The 21,324-nt window shown below is 53.2% G+C and overlaps 1 protein-coding gene across 6 annotated transcripts in view; it reads left to right on the top strand.

Moving 5' to 3' along the window:
• TBX4 (T-box transcription factor 4) overlaps nucleotides 1–11,143 on the top strand; it is a 33,228-nt gene extending 22,085 nt beyond the window's left edge. For 3 of the 6 annotated variants that reach the window (XM_084982777.1, XM_084982775.1, XM_084982778.1), the window contains 4 exons: nucleotides 4,947–5,099; nucleotides 6,072–6,160; nucleotides 6,291–6,526; nucleotides 8,967–11,143. In XM_084982777.1, coding sequence (XP_084838903.1) covers nucleotides 4,947–5,099; nucleotides 6,072–6,160; nucleotides 6,291–6,526; nucleotides 8,967–9,589 — 1,101 coding nt within the window. In that variant the 3' untranslated portion in view covers nucleotides 9,590–11,143. 6 annotated transcript variants of the gene reach the window in all.
• Nucleotides 11,144–21,324: the final 10,181 nt, after the last annotated feature.

The raw sequence follows: 21,324 nt of genomic DNA, 5'->3' as shown, positions 1-21,324 counted from the left end.
GAATCCGACTAGGAACCATGAGGTTGCGGGTTCGATCCCTGGCCTTGCTCAGTGGGTTAAGGATCCGGCGTTGCCATGAGCTGTGGTGTAGGTCGCAGACGCGGCTCGGATCCCGTGTTGCTGTGGCTGTGGTGTAGACCGGCAGCTATAGCTCGGATTAGACCCCTGGCCTGGGAACCTCCATGTGCTATAGGAGCGGCCTTAGAACAGGCAAAAAGAAAGAAAAAAAAAAAAAAGGGTGCAGGAGAAAATCCAGTTTTAATACCCAACAAACAGACACTAGCCCCACTTGTTGTGGGGCTAGTGTCTGGCTATGCTGTGCCCGGTGATGGACGATGGCCTGGTGACTCCTTGGCCCTCAAGTGTTACGTGGAAACCTTATGGTTCATTACCGAGCTTGCTGTAGAGAGCCGTGTGTGCTTCCTCTGAGGCCATCTGGAATCTTCTCAGGATCCGATCTCCAACCAGCTGTGTGTCCTTGGGCAAGTCCCGTTCCCCCGGCTCACCTCCTGGCCCTCATCTGTAAAATGAGGAGGTAGGACTAGAATGCTCTCTAAAGCCCGCCTCTCCATGCCCTGATGTTCTGTGATTCCAACACAGATAAATCTGGGCCTCGTTAAGCAGGCACGCTATGGCGAGCTCTTGAGGAGATGGATGTTTGGCGCTATCACAATTATTAAAATAGAACAGGCTTCTGAACTGCAGCCAGAACATAATGAATCCCATTTCTGTAAAACAATGATGATGACGGGACCAGTCGTGTAGTGGGGTCTGTTGACGTGGCGGGTCCACTTGGCCCAGCATTCTCTGCAAGGAGTATAAATGTGAGATCCTGGCAGAGGCGTTTAATGTGGCGCCTTACCCTCTCCAGCCCTGCAAAGAGGAACTTCCGAGTAAAGCCAGGTATGAGTCACTGAGCCGGTTTCTCGTTCTCCCAGGCTGCTGCGACGCGTGCTCCAGTTTCTATCTGCTTTGGTTCCATGGGTAGGACTGTCTTCCAGACACACCTGTCCAGGTTCCAGTCTGTCAGGGTCAGGAGGGGTGTCTGGGATCATGTAGTCAAAGGCCCCGCTTTGCAGAGGGAGACCCCAGTGACTGGAGGGGAAGAGCTTGCTCAGGACTTGCAGCGGGCGGGCAGAGATCCACAGACGCTTCTGGGCCCCTTTGGGCTTCTCTGGGCCACTCCCCGCGTGGCCCCCACTTGCCCTTGCACGTCTGGCAGTGTCTCTCTTCCCAGATTTCCCTGCCAGCCTGTCTGGTTCCCTCCCCTAGAAGGTGTGTTTGGCTACCTCCCCATCCTCATCATGGGCTAAAGAGTTCGGCCTTTATCCCAAGGGACGAGAGGGAAGCATCACAGGCCGCTGTTTGAAGAGAAGACATTTATTGAGCCTGAAATTCTGGCAGGAGTGGCGGGGGACACGGGAGGCAAGAGGAGGAACTACCAAGGCTCCTGCTCTCACCTGTTGTCTTCCTGGCCGAAGCCGGAGCCAGAGGTTCTAAGCAGGGGAGGGACCTGATCTGATGTGTAGCAGGTGAAAATGCAGAGGACATGGATGGAAGGGGGAGGAGGCGGCCCCCAAACCCAGCGAGAGGAGAGGAGGAGGGGCCTGAGCCAGGGCAGCGCAGCGGAAACGGAGGAGGCTTTGCTTTACAGGTGGAGTCACAGGCCTTGGTCACTGACGGGACCCTGGAGGTGGGTGACAGGGAGAAGGGGGTTGGATGATGCCCGGGGCTCTGACTGGGTGGTTACAGCCTGTGACTGCCTTGGTGCTATTTGTCCCAAGGGGTCCTTAAGGGACAGCCCAGCCTCGCTGCACAGACGACGGAGGCATCTGCTTTGGGTCTGTCAGCCGGCTGTCTGTGTTCTCCCCTTGTGTCCCCACCCCCAGCCCAGGAGAGCTGGAGTGACCAGGGCTGGTCCACATGCTGGGAGCGTGTGAGTGATCCCGGGAGGGTTGTCTGGGCACATGTTTAATCACTATTCTTGACCTGAAAAATGCCTTAGAGGTTATCTTGTCTCTAGTGAGCAAAGAAAGATGAGAGAAGAGGGGCCAGAGATTGAGGTCACGGCCCAGGTCTTCCTCCTCCTATAACCCGGCCTTGCACTCACTCGTTTCTGTTTTGGAGTAAAGGAGCTCAGACATACAAAAGGAATAAAAGATAATGTCCTTTTCTTTAGAGCAGTTTTTAATTAAAAAAAAATATTTTTTTTTTTTGTCTTTTGACCTTTTAGGGCTGCACCCACGGCACATAGAGGTTCCCAGGCTAGGGGTCTAACCAGAGCTGTAGCTGCCGGCCTACACCAGAGCCACAGCAATGCCAGATCCTAGCCACGTCTGCGACCTATACCACAGCTCACGGCAACGCCGGATCCTTAACCCACTGAGCAAAACCAGGGATCGAACCCACAACCTCATGGTTCCTGGTTGGATTTGTTTCTGCTGCGCCACGACAGGAACAAGAAAAAATGAGAAGCCATTTGGGGGCAGCATAAGAATAGATAATGTATGGAAAGGAAGTTTCAGAATTAGGAGTTCAGAGCAGGACTTGGTCATCTGGGAAGGCTTCCTGGAAGAGCTGGGCCTAGAAGGCGAGGAAAAAGGGGAAAGGACGATTAAGACAGCAGAGGAGGAGTTCCTGTCATAGCTCAGCAGTTAATGAACCTGACTAACATCTGTAAGGACGTGGGTTCAATCTCTGGCCTTGCTCATTGGGTTAAGGATCTGGCATTGCTGTGAACTGTGGTGTAGGTCGCAGACTCGGCTCGGGTCCTGAGTTGCTGTGGCTGTGGTGTAGGCTAGCGGCTACAGCTCCGATTGGACCCCCAGCCTGGGAACTTCCATATGCTTCGGGAGCAGCCCCAAAAAGAAAAAAAAAAAAAAAAAAAAAAAAAAAAAGACAGCAGAGCAGCTGCATGTGTGGAAGTGCAGAGGCAGGAATCTGGCATCTAGGCTGCCTCCCAGGTGTTCTGTTGCTGGGTCTTCTAGGGAACTTGGGTCCTTTGTTGGCTTCTGCAGAATGGGCAACAGTGCAGGGTGATGGAATAACCAAAAGGGACTGGGGGCTGTTTCCCAAGCCCACAGCTCCTCTCCCCAGGGGTCCCTTCCCAGGCTCCCAGAGGCCTCTTCAGGCAGGCCTCGTGCCCCTCGGTCCTACTCTGACGTCTTTGTCTGGCAGGCCCTTTGTCTGGCTACAAGACCTGGTTTGAGGTTTGGGGAGCTCTTTGCTTGTCCCCCAGAGGGTCCAGAGGATTGTCCCTGAGGGGGGGACAGCGGCCAGTGCAGAAGGCAGAAGGGCTAGTTCTTGCTGGATGGAGCTGCCCAGCCCAACGAGGAGCTGGGGAGGCCTGAGCCCACAGCCTGGCTCCCGCCTGCCCACTCCCTCGGCTGAGCCTCTCCCGGAGCTGCCTCCGTCCCCAGGGTGTGAGCAAAGCGGAGCCTTGTCAGACTAAGGCTTCAGCCCAGGCTCGCCATGGAGGAGCCTGTCTCTGGCCCTTTGCTTAGCCCTCTGGTCACTCAGGGGTTAAATCTTCCACTAAGCTCCATCGCCAGGCCTGGTGCTGGGAACCTGGAAGGGTGGGAGCCAGCAGGGGCCAGCCCAAGGGAGGGGTACCTCCGTGGAGAGAAGGAAGCTCAGAGGGGACCAGGGCCTGAGGGCCAACCTCTTCCAGCCAGGACCAGAGCCAAAGGGTTAACAAAAGCAGCGGTGCTGATAAAATGCCCCACATTCCTGGTCCTACCTCCAATGGGGAGGGCGTCTGGCAAATGTCAACGATAAAAAATACATTTTAATGGCACATGATGCTGCCGCTACCGTGGGGGCACAGCCGAATGAAGCAGGTTTGGGGCCGCAACTACCGTGCGTTCCTTGCAGGGCTCTGGGCCGGCTGAGCCTCCTGGGCTCTTCATGTAAACTTGGCGTTGGGGCCACCCACCTCCCCTGGCCCCAGGCCTCCTCAAGGGCTGTGGGTCCTGGGGGGCCTCTGGCCTTCTATGGGCTTAACTTTAGGAGCTTGGCTTGCCTCCTACCTTGAACTCCAGCCCATAATGGAGCTCCTGTCCAGCTGTGAGGCACCAAGGGCGGGTCTGAAGGCAGGGTGCATCTGGATGTCCCCAGCATCCCTTCGGCAGGCCTCTGTGGAGGAAGGACTGAGTGGATGGGGGAGGTCAGCGGGGGACATCACCTTGGAGTCCCCCCCTCCCCCATTCTGCAAACCTCCGGGCTGTCAAGCCGCTTTTTTGTTACTGATAAACATGAGAGGCGGGCAGCATTTCTAGGAAAGGCAGGTCCCACATAAGTGGGGAGGGGGTGAGAGAGGGGAGGAGAGACAGAAGCCAGGGGAAGGGTCGGCCTGCAGGGCTGGAAGCTGAGGCTCTGAGAAGTTGAGAAGTCGAGGGACATGCCTGAGGTCCCACAGTGGCACCTGGAATTTTGCCTACAAATCAGAATTCCTCCTACTACACTGTGCTGAGGTCATCGGGAGCCTTCCCCTCCCCCCCTTGTTTTTTCTTCTCTCTCTGTCTCTCTTCTCTCTCTCTCTCTTTTTTGGCCATGCCATTGGCATGTGGAAGTTCCCAGGCCAGGGATCAAACCCATGCCACAACAGCGACCGGGGCCACTGCAGTGACAACACCGCATACTTCACCCATGGCGACCACGAGAGAACTCCCATCGGGAGCTTTTAAGCTGTTTCCTTCCCCGTTACCATAGTGACGTGTCTGTAACATCTGGGAGCTCCTGGGACCCGGCGTGGCGTCGGTGCTGGAGCAGAGAGGCTGGGTGGGGGCCCTGGGAGATTTTTTCACTTGGGAGGTTTGGACCTTTCTGGGCTCAGCCCCTGTAGTCTAGATTTTTAGGAGAAGGAAAGCCGCCCTGGGCCAGCTGAATGAGGCTGAGGACAAGTGGGGAGGGGATCTGGCATTCAGAAGGAAACCCTTCTCTTCCAGATCATCCTCAACTCCATGCACAAGTACCAGCCGCGGCTCCACATCGTGAAGGCAGATGAGAACAATGCTTTTGGTTCCAAAAACACAGCCTTCTGCACCCACGTGTTCCCAGAGACTTCTTTCATCTCCGTGACCTCCTACCAGAACCACAAGGTATGGCTGCAGCCCCCCTCCGCCCCACAACGCCCCCACCACTGACACCACCTGGCATTTCTGTGCCAAACACAGGCAGGAAGTGATGCCTCCATGCAATGGGGCTGAGGCAGGCCGTGCGGGCACCTGCTAAGTCCTGCAGGGCAGTGAGAAGAGGAATTCCGTGCTGGAACAGAGACCAGACTCCTGCACAAGGGGACTGGGGCCTCTATGCTGGGGATGGACAGAGTTGGCAGCTGTAAAAACCAGGAGCGTGAAGCTTGCCCTGTGGCTTGAGTGTTGGGCCCTTTCGTTCTGCAGTTTTCTTTTTCCTGATGGGATTCTGGGTCTGGAGAGAGAGATGAGGAGAGGAGTCCTGGGTGCTGTCAGCTGCGGGGGAGCAGGTGACCCAGCCCTATGGAGGCCCTTCCCCGGCAGCTGTGACAAAGGGGTCCCGCATGTCCTGGTCCACCTCTCCCCAGAGGCTGATGGTCCCAAACTGCCTCCCGGTCCACAGGGGCCACCCTCCCTACCTCCCTGCCTTGGCCCACACCGCCCTTCTCTGAAGCTTTCACGTCTGCACCCTGGGACTGGCCAGTGGGGGCAAGGGCCTTAGGCTGTGGAGGATTTTAGGCAGAAGAGTGACAGAATCAGGTTTGTATTTAGAACAGTCACGCCAAACCCGATGTGGCACTTGCACCAGACAGGGCTGCCATGGACGGGGAGCTGTTACAGGCGCTGGGGAGAGAATGATGACAGGCTGAAGCCAGGTAGCACAGGGGGTGGGGGCAGGAGACGGAATCTGGAAGGTCTGCAGCGAGTGGAAGGGCCGAGAGCCAGGGATGTGAGCGAGGCCAAGGAGCCCAGCAAAACGCACCTTCCCCAAGCACGGCTGCCGGGAGTTTGGAACGCGCCTGGGGTCGGGGAGGGGGCCGGAGTCCAGCCCAGTCCTCTCCCCCGCCGGTGACTCTGCCGTGTGTCCACTCCTGACAGATCACGCAGCTGAAAATTGAGAACAACCCTTTTGCCAAGGGATTCCGGGGCAGTGATGACAGCGACCTGCGTGTGGCCCGGCTGCAGAGGTGGGGCCGCCCCGGCCGCGGGCTGGGGGCGTGGGGCGGGTGGGCCGGGTTCAGACACGTGGACTCCGTACCCCTCCAAGTATCTGCTCTCTCTTCTTTCTCCCTCTGACTGTCCTCCGCTCGCCTCCAGCAAAGAATATCCTGTGATCTCCAAAAGCATCATGCGGCAGAGGCTCGTCTCCACGCAGCTCTCGTCCAAGCCTGACGTCAGCCCCCTGCATGGGGCTCACCAGGCGCTCCAGCACTACCAGTACGAGAACGGGGCTCACATGCAGTTCGCCGCGGCTGAGCCACAGGACCTTCCCCTCAACACCTTTCCCGCCCAGAGGGACTCCAGCCTCTTCTATCACTGCCTGAAAAGACGAGGTAGCGCTCTCCTGGTCTAGAAGCCCCGAGGGTCGGAGGAGGGGTGATGCGCTGCCCACAAACACTGCCCACTGCACATGTGAGCATGCGCGTGTGCACCCACACACACACACAGACACACACACACCCCTGGCTCTTGTGTGGCCTGAGAGAGGGAGCCCGAAGCATTAGGGACCATGGCCAATCCTCAGAACCCTCACACACAGCTTGTGGCCTTGGTGTCCCTGGCCACCAGTAGCCCTTCCCAGGCCCAGGTGTTGCTTTGAGCACCTGCACGGGGTGAGCAGAGGATACAAAGTCAGCCAGGCCCCACTTCTAGGCAAGGGAGGAGGCAGAAGCATCACAGCCCAGAGGGTTCGGGATTGGGGCCATCATTTATGGCAGCAACCTCCCTCCTAACACAGGGGGCCTAGGGTCCCAGCACAGGCTCCCCGCCTCATCCCATCAGATCTGCAAAGGCTTCTTGAGAGTAGACGGGAGCTGTTATGGATGTAGATTAGGGGCCAGCAAGACAGGCAACAGAACTGTCCATGCCAGCTTCTCCGTGAAGAAGAGGAGCCCTGAGCTGGGAACCAGAACATCTGGTACCCAGTCTTGATTTTTCCCTCTATGAAATATGAACGAGGGAGTTCCCACTGTGGCCCAGTGGTAATGAATCCCACTAGTATCCATGGGGATGAGGGTTCAGTCCCTGGCTTTGTTCAGTGAGTTAAGGATCCGGCATTGCTGTGAGCTGTGGTGTAGGTCGTTGACACAGCTTGGATCCTGAGTTGCTGTGGCAGTGGTGTAGGCTGGCAGCTGCAGCTCTGATTTGACCCCTACCTAGCCTGGGAACTTCCACTGTCACAGGCGCAGCTCTAAAAAGACACACACACACACACACACACACACACACACACACACACACACACACACACACGCAAATACGAATGATTAGTGTTATTACACTAGAATTCTTCCTAAGGCCACTGAAGTTCTCTTGGGAATGGGTTTGGGGCCTTTTGTTTGCAAGCCAGAATGTTCTCGCAGCTCAGCTTTTAGCCACCAGGCCGGCAGGCCCCTAAGTATCCACTGTACCTGTCCCATTAGAACTAGAAGCTTAGAGCAGAGCCTGGCAAACTGTGGCCTTTGGACCAAATCTGGCCCATTGTCCCCCCTTTTTTTTTTGCTTTTTAGGGCTGCACCCATGGCATATGGAAGTTCCCAGGCTAAGGGTCTAATCGGAGCTACAGCTGCCTGCCTACACCACAGCCACAGCAACATCAGATCCTCAACCTACTGAGCGAGGCCAGGGCTCAAACCACAACCTCATGGTTCCTAGACAGATTTGATTCCGCTCCACCATGACGGGAACTCCGCGTTGTCCTTTGTGTTTGGCCTGTGAACTCTACAAAATGGTTTACACATTTTTAAATAGTTGGAAAAAATCAAAAGAAGACTATTTTGTGACATGTGAACAGTATGTGAATTTCAAACGCTGTCATCCATAACGTCCTACTGGACCACAGCCATGCACATTTAGTTACTGTCTGTGGCCACTTTGCTCAGGAGAATCCCTAGAGAAAACAGCAGGAGGAAGGCCAAGACAAGCGACCCTGACAAGGCCAAGACAACTATTCTTGTATTTGTTGAGTGGGCTGCTGCCCAAATCCTCAGGCCTGGGTCATCGCTGGATCCCAGGGGAGGACGCGCTAGTCCAGATAGTCAGGCCCTCATGCTTGAGGATGTTGAAAGACACACTTACATGGTTTGGGGCGGTTAATGTCATTTTTCCCCAGACAGAGTATTAGCCTCCGAAGTACCAGGCACCTTTTCCTTCTTAACAGCTCCATGTCTTAATTGTAGAAACCCTGTTATGTTGGAATCTGTCTAATAACAATCTGATGGGATGTCTTTGAACCTATGTAGGGCTTACTTCCTCTTCTAACAGCGACAGAGACGTGCCTTGGAGTAGCTGTGGCTTGCTAAGGCCTTCCTGGGAGGGGAGGATTGTGGCTTTCATTTCTTGGCTAATGCAGACAGATGTGGTCTCTGGGCCTGGTTTGGCCTGGCAGTCGCCTGCACTCTCCTTGGCCAGGGTGGCCCTAGCCTAAGGATGCCAGTGCACATTGAGACCTCTGACCATCCCCAAAAGTCGGGGTGGCAAAGGATCAAAGCCATGTGCCGCCTGGCTAAACACATCCCTCAGTGTCCAGTGATGCAGTGGCCCCCGTGGCCTTTGAGCACAGTCCATAGTCCCACCACTTCTTGGCTGCTGCCACTTTATACAAACTGTAGCTGATTAAAATGGCCCTGGGAGTGCCGTGGCAGCAGGGATGGGGGGGTGGGGGGAAGCGGGGTCTGAATGACAAGGACAGGGCTGTCCTGGCATCCAGCAGGGGTGTCCTGGGTCCTGGGGCTGGCAGAAATGGCCCTTCCTGAAGGTTTCTTTGTCTCCCAGCAGACAGTGCCCGCCACCTGGACTTACCCTGCAAGCGATCCTATCTGGAAGCCCCCTCCACGGTGGCGGAGGATCATTATTTCCGCTCGCCCCCTCCCTACGACCAACAGATGCTGAGCCCCTCCTACTGCAGCGAGGTGACCCCCCGCGACGCCTGCATGTACTCGGGTTCAGGGCCCGAGATCGCCGGGGTGTCCGGGGTGGACGACTTGCCCCCGCCCCCGCTGAGCTGTAACATGTGGACGTCCGTGTCGCCGTACACGAGCTACGGCGTTCAGACCATGGAGACTGTGCCTTACCAGTCCTTCCCCACGCACTTCACCGCCACCACTATGATGCCCCGGCTGCCCACCATCTCGGCGCAGAGCTCGCAGCCGCCGGGGAACGCGCACTTCAGCGTCTACAATCAGCTCTCCCAGTCTCAGGTCCGAGAGCGGGGGCCCAGCGCCTCCTTCCCGAGGGAGAGGGGCCTCCCCGCCGCCGTGTGCGAGAGGAAGCCGCCCTCGCCGCACCTGAATGCTGCCAACGAGTTCCTCTACTCGCAGAGCTTCTCCCTGTCCCGGGAAGCCTCCCTACAGTACCATTCAGGCATGGGGACTGTGGAGAACTGGACCGACGGATGACTCCCAGGTCCCCTCCCCCAGCCCCAGGACCGAGTTAACCCGGTTTTCACCTCTGCGTGTGGCCTGCGCAGCGAGAAACACGTGGTGGGCTGCGCGCGCAGGCGCATTTGGCGAGCACCCCTCTTCCGACCGACCTGCGATGGAGGCTGTGACAAAGGAGAAAACACACTTAACAAGAAGTGCTTTGGGCTGCAGGATCTGGATCCATTGTAACTGACATCTCTTGACATGCCCAGGGGTGGGATGGGAGTGGCGAGTTCCAGTGAGTTATCTAGAGGGTTCTTTTTTTTTTTTTTTTAAATAATATCTTTGATTTACTCAGGGGCCAAGTGGTGAGGTCTCTCTCGCAGGCACATTCCGGGGAAGTTTCTGGTCACTGGGGTGGGAGGGCTCTCTGCACATCGTAGAGTCCTGGCCTTCTCGCTGCACAGGGAGCTGAGTATCTTGTTTTGGGAGCAGGAGGCCCCACTCCTTTGGCTTCTGGAGATACTGTGAGATGAGCCGAGAGGTGCGCTCAGCTCAGCCACAAAGCGCGCTGTGAGAGGAGCGCAGACTGCTCAGTCGTGGCCTGGACATCCATCCCTGGAGCTCTAGGTCGCAGGGAGGAATTTTAGAGAAAGTCATGGGCTCAGTGCCACCCCGATGGGTATTAAAACAATGTTTTTTTTCCTTCAAGAGGAGGGAAAAATGCAACCAATAGCATCTCTGGCATCATTCCGTTTTCTTATAAAGTACAAAGCCCTTCCCCCCTCGACCCCCATATAAAGTCTCCCACTCTCTCTGGTGTGCTAGACTCGGCCTCTCAGGCACCATTGCAGCCCACAGCTGGCCATTCGGAAGCACAGTTTACCTGGCAAGGCCTCCAGGAGACCGCATTGGAGCTGCTGCCTTGCATCTCCAAGAGCCTGTTCTGCTCCCAGAAAATCCTCGCCTCTGGAGCAAGGAAGCCCAACAGAAATAAAAGTGAGCATTGAGAAAACCTTCATTCCTTCCAGTAAATTCAGCCAGTGAGCTCAGAGGAGCAAGGATAATTCTCCTCCAGGGAGGTGGATCTCACAGTAGTCCCCAGCCCAACTCTTTAGCAGCGAATGTCACCAGGCCATCCGGGTGGCTGGCATGAACGCTGTAATCAAATTTGGGAAATCACTAAACTCTTTGCATGCCGAATAGCTATTTATATATTATATAAATAAATAAATAAAATAAAATATATAAATATATATATCTCACAAATGCAGGCCACATGTCAAATTCAGCTTTGCTTTTTTACAAATGAAAAAACTTAATGAAATGAACGTTGGAGAGGGTACCTGGAAAGACATCTATTTAAATTTTTTATTACATGTTTGATGTTAAAAACGAAGAATGGTTTAGATAAAACATATAAATAAATAAATATATATATAAACACACACACACACACACACACACTACAGATACACTATATTAGAAGACACATTAGCCTAATGGGATACGGAACGTCAAGTGTTTTGTTATATAGCATGGACATTTTATTTTACATATCGGAACATAAAGCCATTTTACAACTGTGAAGTGTGTGGATCCTCTTTACTCCTGACTTGTCATTTCTTGGCTCAGCTTGTATATGCTCTCAGAGGCCAGGCGGAGCCCTTAGTGCCTCTGAATATTTGTACATGGAGCCTCCGATGAGATTAGAGTGAAGGAATTTAGGCCACTGGAGCCCTTTGATTTCGTGCCACTCCTCAGACGATAGGTCTGGATTCCAGGGCCCATGAAGACCCTGGAAGGGCAGGGCAGGCAGTAGGCAAGAATCTGTCACCTTTTAGTAGTCACCACACAACCTGGCGCTTTGGGGGAGGTGGGGCTCACAAGTGGGGAGTTCTGGACGGGATTTGTGCAGCTGCTTCAGAGAAGGACCTGCAAGAGTTCCCTTGTGGCCCAGCAGGGTAAGGCTCCAGCACTGTCACTGCAGCGGCTCAGGGTCACTGGGCTTCCTGGAGCAGTCAGACGCGTGATTCCGTCAGCCACCTGCACCCCCCCAAGGAGGACTCAAGGGCTAGCACAGGCCACCCCTCTGCCAGATCCCTGAGGTTCAAGCTCAAGATGGGGTGGGAAAAATGGGGACAAAATCCAGCCCAGGTTCACCCTACCAGATGAGAAGCTGGTGTGTCAGAAGGCGCTTGGGGTCTCCCTCCTCACAGCCTCTTGCCTCTTAACCCTCGCCCCTCGTGGCTCCTTTGCCAAAGTTGCTCACTGACATCCACTGTCTCCAGGAGGGAGCCAGGAGAAGAGAAGGCACGGGTAAGGTGTGCCCTTCGTTGTAATTAATTAATTTATTTTTTGTCTTTGTAGGGCCACACCTGCGGCATGTGGAGGTTCCCAGGCTAGGGGTCAAATCAGAACTGCAGATGCCAGCCTACACCACAGCCACAGCAACTCAGGATCCAAGCCACATCTTTGACCTACACCACAGCTCATGGCAACGCCGGATCCCCAACCCAGTGAGCGAGGCCAGGGATGGAACCCGCACGCTCATGGATCTGTTCGTTGGGTTCGTTCACCGCTGAGCCGCGACAGAAACTCCAGGGCCTGCCCTTTAAATCCTTGTCCAGGATTAAGAAGAGACTTCCTGCTGGGGAAAGAGACAACCTAATCTCCTGTTTGCCCCGAGTCCTCCCCTTGTGGCCTTAGTGTTGCTCTCTCCGGCTGGACCCCACCCTGCAGAAGGCCAAGCTCCTGCTCCCCTTTGCTGTGGGCTCCCACCTTGGGCTTGTCGGAGAAAAACTGAACCAAGCTTGGCTCAGGGGACAGGGCAGTGGGGGCTCTTCCTAACTCACACCTGCTCTGATCGTTTCTTTCTGGGTGAAGACGGCATTTGGGGATGCTCCATACACCTTCTAGAACCGCAGGCAGAGGTTTGGGAGCTAGGTATGTGTTCCCAGGCTCCCTCCAGACACACAGCTGCCTGAGTTCGAGGTAAAGAAAGCTGCTTCGTAAGAGGGATTTTGTCTTCAGGCAGCCGCAGCTTCCTACCAGCTTCCCCACCTGGGCACAGCTACAACAGGGCCTGCAGTGGGATTTGTGGAACTTTCCTGCCCCTCTGAATCAACAAGTCAATAAAAAGGGGGCACATGGGATACCCTGGAACAAAGGGCACCATTCAGTAGCGCCAACAGGTCATACATCATCGAGCCAGAAACCTGCCACATGAAAAGTGTCTGCTGCTGCCGTGCCCTGCCTGGGAAGGGAAATAAAAAAAAAAAACAACGTTGAACGTGCAACTGTGAGCCATAGGCAGGCAGTCCCCGGGGCTCTGCTCTCAGCCCAAGGCCCAGCCATGGGGGAGGTGGAGGGGGGCGCGAAGCTGGACGAGGCTCTCAGCCTCAGCTCAGCCACCCAACTGCCCTCCAAGAGCAGAAGAGCCTGGATAACAAAAGCGAGGATGGAACGGGGAGCTAGGTCAGACTGACAAATTGTTAAAAAACCAAACCAACTTCCAGCCTCCGCTGGGCCTCAGGGGGTCAAGAGGCCTGGCCTCTCCCCACTAATGGAGCCTGCGGGAGGAGTAGCAGCCCCAGCCTTGCAGTGTCTTATCTTACAACATAAAATTAAAACCCACTTAAAAGGCCGGAGGGCATGTTAACATTCCCCCTGCTGTCTAATTGAAGTAGTTCCCAGCGCAAAGGATTTCACTTGAAAGATGTTCCCTCCAAGCCCCGGTTCTCCTGCTTAGCGGGCAGGGGAGGGGGCGGCGTGGGGAAGGAGCCTTATTTCAAAGCCCAGCACAAACGCAGGCCGGAAAAGCTCCGGTTCCGTGGGCCGCCCCCTCCCTGCGGGCGGCAGGTGGCGACAGCCCGAGGTTGAGGACCGGCTGGGTTGTTTTGTATTTTTAAAAAATTTACAAATTCATTAGCAGCTATGTCAGCAGAGGCCAGGCTCCTGACCAGAAGCCCTGGTCATGATTCAAACACGGCCGAGTCCCCCAGCCAAACCTGGCAGCTCTCAGGCCCAGCGAGTTCTCTGTGGTCCCCCAACGCCACCCTCCTCCCTCCTATGCAAATATATTACAGGTCTCCAAGGCATACGGAATCAATCAGGGACATCCTGTAAAGGTGATGAACTTGCACTGGCCATCCCGAGTAATGGGAACCAGTCAGCCCGAAGCCGGCTGCGACTGAAAGCCAAGGTGACAGCTATTAAGCAATTGCGTGCAGAACAAAATGGCAAAGGGGCCGGGTAATCAATTCAATTTCGACGGGCAACCCGCGCAACGGCCGCGTCTGTCGCAGCTGATTAGAGGGGGCCCGCTGGAGCTTTCAGTGCGAGCCCATCACAGATCAGAAACAGGCCCGGATGAAAAGGGAAAGAACCGTCTCCTGAGAAGCAGGCGATGAAGGACTCTGTTTTATGTGACCGTGCTCTTCCTTCTCGCCTGGAAGAAAGAGTCCGAAAAAAGCGAGCAGCTCCGAGATGAGATAGTTTTCTTTTCAGCCATTTATCATGATGAAGGAAAGGAGACAGGGCAGGGGCCGAAAAATCTCCAGTGGGATTTCTGCGAAGTCTCACTAAGAAGGAGCAGGTTTACACGCTGCCGCTCAAACAGCCCCCGCTTATTACCTCCGCCCGATGGGGCCTGCGGAGCGTCCAGAGCCCCCCTTCCCTAACAAGAGCAAACAGGCCCCCGTGCTCTGAGGATCACAGGAAGCCTCCTGCCGAAACCCCAAACCACCAAATTTTGTATCATTTGGGGAAATTAAAGCCTGAGTTGAAATCACGGGCAGAGGAGGGAAATGGGTAAAGGGAAAGACGAGGCAAGATTGTGCCAAGTCCTGGCAGCTTAGCCCTCCCTGCCCCCAGCCCCGCTGTGGCCCCCCCAGGTATCTGGGCTCCGCATTGGGCAGGAAGGGCCCTGCCGTGTCAGCCCGAGGTCAGCCCTTGACCCCAGGCCGAAGGTGATCGCTGGCCGCCTGCATGAGAATTTGAGGCTTGTGCTTGGTGCTCCAGGGGCAGGGGTTGCAGGGAGGCAGAGCAAGCAGCATCGGCAGGCACAGATGCTGGGAGAGCGACCAGCTATGAGGCGGTGGAGAGAAAGGAAAAGGCTCCTGAGCGGAAAGCGAGCCACATAGAACCAGGAGAGGGAGGGGCATCTCGGAGCCCAGGGCCAGGGACAGGAGGGCTCAGGGACAGGGCAGGGCTGGGCCTGAGGCTGACTTGGAAAATGAAGTCAGTAGGTGCCCGGGATCATTCTTAAGAAAAGAATGACAAGTGGATAATTCACCTGCACAAGACTAACCTCACTAATAATCGAAAATGCGAAGTAGGAGTTCCCGCTGTGGCTTAGCAGGTGAAGAACCTGACTAGTATCCTTGAGGATGCAGGTTCAATCCCTGGCCCCGCTCCGTGGGCTAAGGATCTGGCATTGCTGTGGCTGTGGCGTAGGTCGGCAACTGCTGCTCTGATTTGACCATTGCCTGGGAACTTCCATAATCCGTGGGTACAGCCCTAAAAAGAAAACAAACAAAATAAATAACTAAATAAAATAAAATCACATCACTTTAAAAAAAATGCAAAGTAAAGTGATAAAATGCCACTATTGTCTCACAAATGAATCAACATTTAAGAAAAGATGTGGGCAGACTCTTAGTCTTTGCTGGTGGGAGCAGAGCTTGTTATTGTCTTTCTGGAAAAAGCAATTTGGCAGTGTGGACAAAGACTCTAAAAGTGCTCATATCCTAAAGAAAATAACCAGAAATACGGACATAGCTTAATGCCCTATAATGTTCATTGTGGTATTATTTTTAATAGCCCCAAATTGGCAGAAACTAAATTATGGTTAAGTAAATTATGATATACTCATACTCTAGAATATGATGTAGTCATTGACACTATGTTTACAAAGTGTATTTAATGACATGGGGAATTGATTTAAAATGAAGTGAAAAAAGAGGTTTATAATATAGAGTATGATCTCAAGAATATTGGAAAATGAAAAAACATTGGCATAGCTAAACTAGAGATCATTAAACAGCAAGCAACGAGAGAATGAAATATATCTCTCTATGATATATTATATGAAAAAAAATTTTCTGAGTAATAAGTATAGTTTCCCATTTGTGTGAAATATAAAACAAACAAAGGAGTTCCCGTTGTGGCTCAGTGGTTAACAAATCCGACTAGGAACCATGAGGTTTCGGGTTCGATCCCTGGCCTTCCTCAGTGGGTTAAGGATCTGGCGTTGCTGTGAACTGTGGTGTAGGTGGCAGATGTGGCTTGGATCCAGTGTTGCTGTGGCCCTGGCATAGGCCAGGGGCTACAGCTCCGATTCGACCCCTAGCCTGGGAACTTCCATATGCCACAGAAACAGCCTTAGAAGTGGAAAAAAACAAACAAATAAATAAATAAATAAAACAAACAAAAATACCAAACCCTCTGTGTGTGTGCACTTATGTGTGTGCATATATGTGTGTGATGAGTCTGAATGAATGTGAGTGATGTGTGAGCCTGCAATGTGTGTGTGTGTGTGTGTGGCCCTGAGTTTGGGGTAGAGACACAGAGAAGATTTAGGAGGATTGTTTTTTTTTTGTGTGTGTGTGTGTGTCTTTTTGCCTTTTCTAGGGCTGCTCCCGCAGCATATGGAGGTTCCCAGTCTAGGGGTCCAATCAGAGCTGTGGCCACCGGCCTACACCAGAGCCACAGCAATGCGGGATCCGAGCCTCGTCTGCGACCTACACCACAGCTCAGGGCAACACCAGATCCTTAACCCACTGAGCGAGGCCAGGACTGAATCCTGGCAACCTCATGGTTCCCAGTCAGATTCATTAACCACTGTGCCACGATGGGAACTCCCAGGATTGTTTCTGATGGTTCCCTCCTACTGTTCTGTTTTGTCTGACTTGTTACTATGAACATATATTACTTCTGCAACTAAAAGATTTTTTTTTTAGGGCACCTGCGGCATATGGAGGTCCCCAGGCTAGGGGTCCAATCTGAGCCACATCTGCGACCTCACCACAGCTCTCGGCGACACCAGATCCTTAACCCACTGAGCGAGGCCAGGGATCAAACCCACATCCTCATGGATCCTAGTTGGGTTGGTTACTCCTGAGCCACAATGGGAACTCCTGTAAATAAAGATTTAATTTAAGAAAAAATTAGGATTATAGAAGTGCCTGAATAAAAGAAGAAAGAGTAAAAGGAACTGTGTCCACATGCTGCAGAGGCAACTCTAAGATTGATTTCTGGGCCCCCCTCTCCCTACTTATTTCCCTTCTGATTCTGGGGTCTCCTTCCTAGGTACCCTTTCTTCTTCCCAGGCTTTTACTTTTTTTTTTTTTTTTTTTTTTGGCAGCACCCTCAGCATGCGGAAGTTCCAGGGCCAGGGATCGAAACTGCTATAACCAGAATCAGAGCAGTGACAACACCAGGTTCTTAACCCACTGAGCCAAGAGGGAACTCCCTGCTCAAGCCTTTAATGCTACTCTCGTTCAAAGTCTGGGGCTTCAGCCTTCTCTACTCATGAGCAGCTCTCCCCTGTTGGTGCTGTCTGTTCCCTCTGCTTCTTTCACCAACAAATGCCGATGCATCTTAAGTCTAATCTCACTTCCTCCTCCTGAGTCTGTCTCCCGGACGGTTCTATTTAAGAAATGTCAGGAGTTCCCATGTGGCCCAGCAGGTTAAGGATCCCACATTGTCACTGCAGCAGCTTGGGTCACTGCTGTGGTGCAGGTCCGATCCCTGGCCTTGGAACTTCCGTATACCACAAGCGCAGCCCCCCAAACAAACAAAGAATAAAACACACTATTAAAATAAATACTTAAATAGGAGTTCCCGTCTTGGCACAGCAGAAATGAATCTGACTAGGAACCATGAAGTTTCGGGTTGGATCCCCGGTCCCTCTCAGTGGGTTAAGGATCTGGCATTGTCGTGAGCTGCGGTGTAGGTCACAGATGAAGCTCTGATCCCATGTTGCTGTGGCTGTGGCATAGGCTGGCAGCTACAGCTCTGATTCAACACCTAGCCTGGGAGCTTCCACATGCCACAGGTGCCGCCCTAAAAAGACAAAAAAAATAAAAGAAACTTGGGCTCCCCACCTGCCCACTCCAAACACTTGCCAAATTATGCAGTCTACATGATGAAGGGCACTTACACTTACATCTGCCTACTTTTACTCTCTTCCATCAGGCCTGGCACATCTGCCCTCCGCAGCAGCAAGCTTCCTTGGGTCTGGGCTGCGCTCCCTTCTCCTGCCAGCTGGGTGAGGCTGCAGAGATTTAGGCTCTTGCGAAGGGTCCATCATGTGCTGAAGGCTGTTCTGATCTGGGGCCAGGGACCTGCCCAAGCTGAAGACAGGAGGCTGCTCAAGGACAGGAATGCCGCCTTCACCGGAGCTCTGCCTGCAGCTTGGTGTGGCCTGAGTCCTCTGCTCTGGCCGCCATCCTGGGTGCGGTGAGCAATCCAGGGCACTCCTGTGGCTCAGCCCCCAAGGTCACAAGCCATCTGAGCACCTCCTACCCTGATAGGCCTGCACCCAGAGTGCTATGCTGTCACTGACAGCTCTCTGTCCTCTGAGCCAGTTGCATCCTAGGGGCAGATAAGCCTCCGAGGGTACTAGATAAGGGCTGTTTCCAGCACCTGCCCCCATGTCCCTACAGGTCTCTCTCCTTCGGGGACTCCGAACTGTCCCCTCCCCCAAACCCTTCTGTGAAACCGCTCAGCTTTTGCCAAGAGAGGACTGGCCTTGTCTCTCTCTAAAGAAGAGAAGCGCCAAACCAAACCAGAGGCAAGAAGCCCCCAAACATGGTTCCCTACATTAAGCATCTGGGAGAGGGTGCCTGCTTGGAGGTGATGGTGCTCCTTAGTCCTTTGTCCTTTGTCGTTGTCCCCTCACAGCCAAACCTCTCATCCAAGCAGGTGCCTGCAGGAGCTGGGGGGCATCGGCAGAGGAGGCACTGGCCAGCCTTCTGCACATAAGCTGTGGAGCTGGAGGGGCTCCTCGGTGTGCTTGGATCTGAAGCTTATTCAGGCTTAGGGTCTAAGGAATTGGGAGACTCCACTAGATATCGTTTAGGGAATAATTTGTGCTACTTAGGTTTACAATCGCCTCCGCCAGCCACAACCACCCACCCACACTGGGCCACGAACTTGGGTTATCTGTTGCCTCCCAACTGATCAAAAGACAGGGGCTGTCCTTGCATTAGGAGGCTGGGTCAGCTTGGTCCAAACTAGCAGAGTGGGTAAATAATCCGGGTATCTCTAAAACAACTGTTTAAAGTGTTAGGGTGGATAGAGCCAGGGTGGCTTCCTTGTCTTTCCACCTCCTGGTCCCAATGTGCTCCCTTGGGAAGACCCAGAAGAGATGTTTTTTGTTTTTTTGTTTGTTTTGGTCTTTTTGCCATTTCTTGAGCAAACTCTTACATTCTTTTTTTTTTTTTTTTTGCCTTTTCTAGGGCAGCTCCCTCAGCATATGGAGGTTCCCAGGCTAGGGGTCTAATTGGAGCTGTAGCAGCCGGCCTACACCACAGCTACAGCAACGCGGGATCCAAGCCATGTCTGCAACCTATACCACAGCTCACGGCAACGCCGGATCCTTCCCCCCCTGAGCAAGGCCAGGGATCGAACCCACAACCTCATCGTTCCTAGTTGGATTCGTTAACCGCTGAGCCACGACAGGAACTCCATAGAAGAGGTGTGTTCTTGAGTCACTTTTCTTTACACCAAGAATTCCTAGCTAGGGTGCCTGAGGCAAAGGCTGGGTGTAAAAAACTGTGTGGCTCCATTAGAAATAGTGGAAAACGAGCTGCTCTTAATAGCATCACAGAGCATCAACTACAGCCCAGCACAGTCTCCCTGCTCCCTAGAGCCCACGTGCTGAAGGCCTGGTGCACGTGCTCTGTGGCCTGGACTGAAAAGCCAGGGGCTGCCTCTTCCAGGCAGTTGATGGACCTGAATTTACTCTAAACACAGCACCAAAGATTCAGGCCTTAAGCTGTGGCCTGTCACAGTGAATCTCGCAGTGTAATTTTCTAACCTAAGAATGTGAGCTTCTGCCTTCTTTCCATATCTGTGTAGAGCAGAAAATAGGGCTTGGGACTGCGTGTGAGCAGATGTGGGTCCTAGGGCCAGCGCTGTCACATGCAGGCTGTGTGACCTGCCCTCTTTCTGAGCCTCCTTTTTCCATGCAGCGCCTTATATCCTTTGCAGCACTAAAGGTCTATGATTCGATGAATAATGCCTGCAATTGACATCTGCAATGCGAATTTCCTAGTTATATTCAGCACTCTGTCTGAATCCATCGCAGGACTCTCTCCAAAGTAGGAGAGAACTTATTTATTTATTGAATCTCATCCTTTCCCAAATATCTAATGTCTGTAGTAGGACAACTGTATGTATGTATCATGAATAATTAAGTGTATAAAAAATATTTTGGGAGGGTGTGCTTTAAGATTTTTGCTCAAGCGGAGTTCCCGTTGGAGCAGTGGAAATGAATCTGACTAGGAACCATGAGGTTGTGGGTTCAATCCCTGGCCTTGCTCAGTGGGTTAAGGATCCTGCATTGCTGTGGCTGTGGTGTAGGCCAACAGCAACAGCTCCGATTAGACCTCCAGCCTGGGAACCTCCATATGCCATGGATGTGGCCCTAGGAAAAAATAAAATAAAAAAATTAAAAAAAAAAAAGATTTTTGCTCAAGGGAGGTGAGATCTTAAAAAAGCATGGAGGAGTTCCCGTGGTGGCATTGCCGTGAGCTGTGGTGTACGTGGCAGACGCGGCTCGGATCTGGAGTTGCTGTGGCTGTGCTGTAGGCTGGCAGCTGCAGCTCCAATTCGACCCCTAGCCTGGGAACTTTCATATGCCATGGGTGTGGGCCTAAAAAGCAAAAAAAAAAAAAAAAAAAGTACAGAGATTATGCGGTGATAGAGGCGTCACTTTGAGCTCTGGTCTCCATGACCTTCCAGAGATGGGTTATCAGAGCTTTGGGTGAAGGGGGTGAAGAGAGTGGGAGCCTGGAGCACCACCCCTTAGTAGATGGTCCCCCTCTCTCTGTGAGCCTCTCTCTCCCCAAGTGTTACTTAGGAGCAAGGAAGGGCTACCCATCTTCCAAGGTTAGAGAAGAGATTAAATAAGATAATAAAGATAAACATGTTCTCCCCTCCCACACCACGGAATGCCTGTCTAGGCAGGCTGCATTTCTGATGCCTCAAAGATGTGAGACGCTTTTTCTCTAGGAAATTCCTTTTATTGCTTTTCAGGACTTTATGGCTTCTCCTGTCTCAGAGTGAAGTCTCCTTTAACAGACGCCAAAGCCTGGATCTACATGCCGGGTTAGGTGAACAATGCCAGGGTGGGGGCGGTGATGCTGGGAAGAATCCTGCTTGGTCACCCCAGCCTTCTGAGCAGCCTCACACTCCCAGGGGTTTGGGGCTCATCCAGGATTCAGGACAACGCTCCGAGTCCGTTAGAAAAGGCTGTTCCTGCAAAGGAGAAGCCGGCCATCCATCTTCGCCGGTGCCTCCAGGAAGGGACGGCTTGAGTTTTCTGCCCCTTCATTCCAACTCTGTGACACTGGGAATTAATTTATTCCTGAAAAAATGCCCCAGTTCTGCCCCTATCTCGTCAGAGGACTTGGACGGGTCCCCCGGTCTTTTCTTGGCTTTAAGGTCCTCATTTACAAAAAGGAATGGGTAATAGCTGTCCTGCCAACCTCCTAGGCTTGGTCCATGGGCCATGTGAGATGCTCTGCATAAAAATACTTAGT

The sequence above is a fragment of the Sus scrofa genome, chromosome 12 (assembly GCF_054392235.1).
Source record: "Sus scrofa isolate SSC_HxYL_T2T_F1_AM1 chromosome 12, Sscrofa_HxYL_maternal_Yorkshire_Landrace_v2.0, whole genome shotgun sequence".
Taxonomy (NCBI): domain Eukaryota; kingdom Metazoa; phylum Chordata; class Mammalia; order Artiodactyla; family Suidae; genus Sus; species Sus scrofa.
Note: the sequence above shows the minus strand (reverse complement) of the source record. Positions and strands in the feature narration are given on the sequence as shown.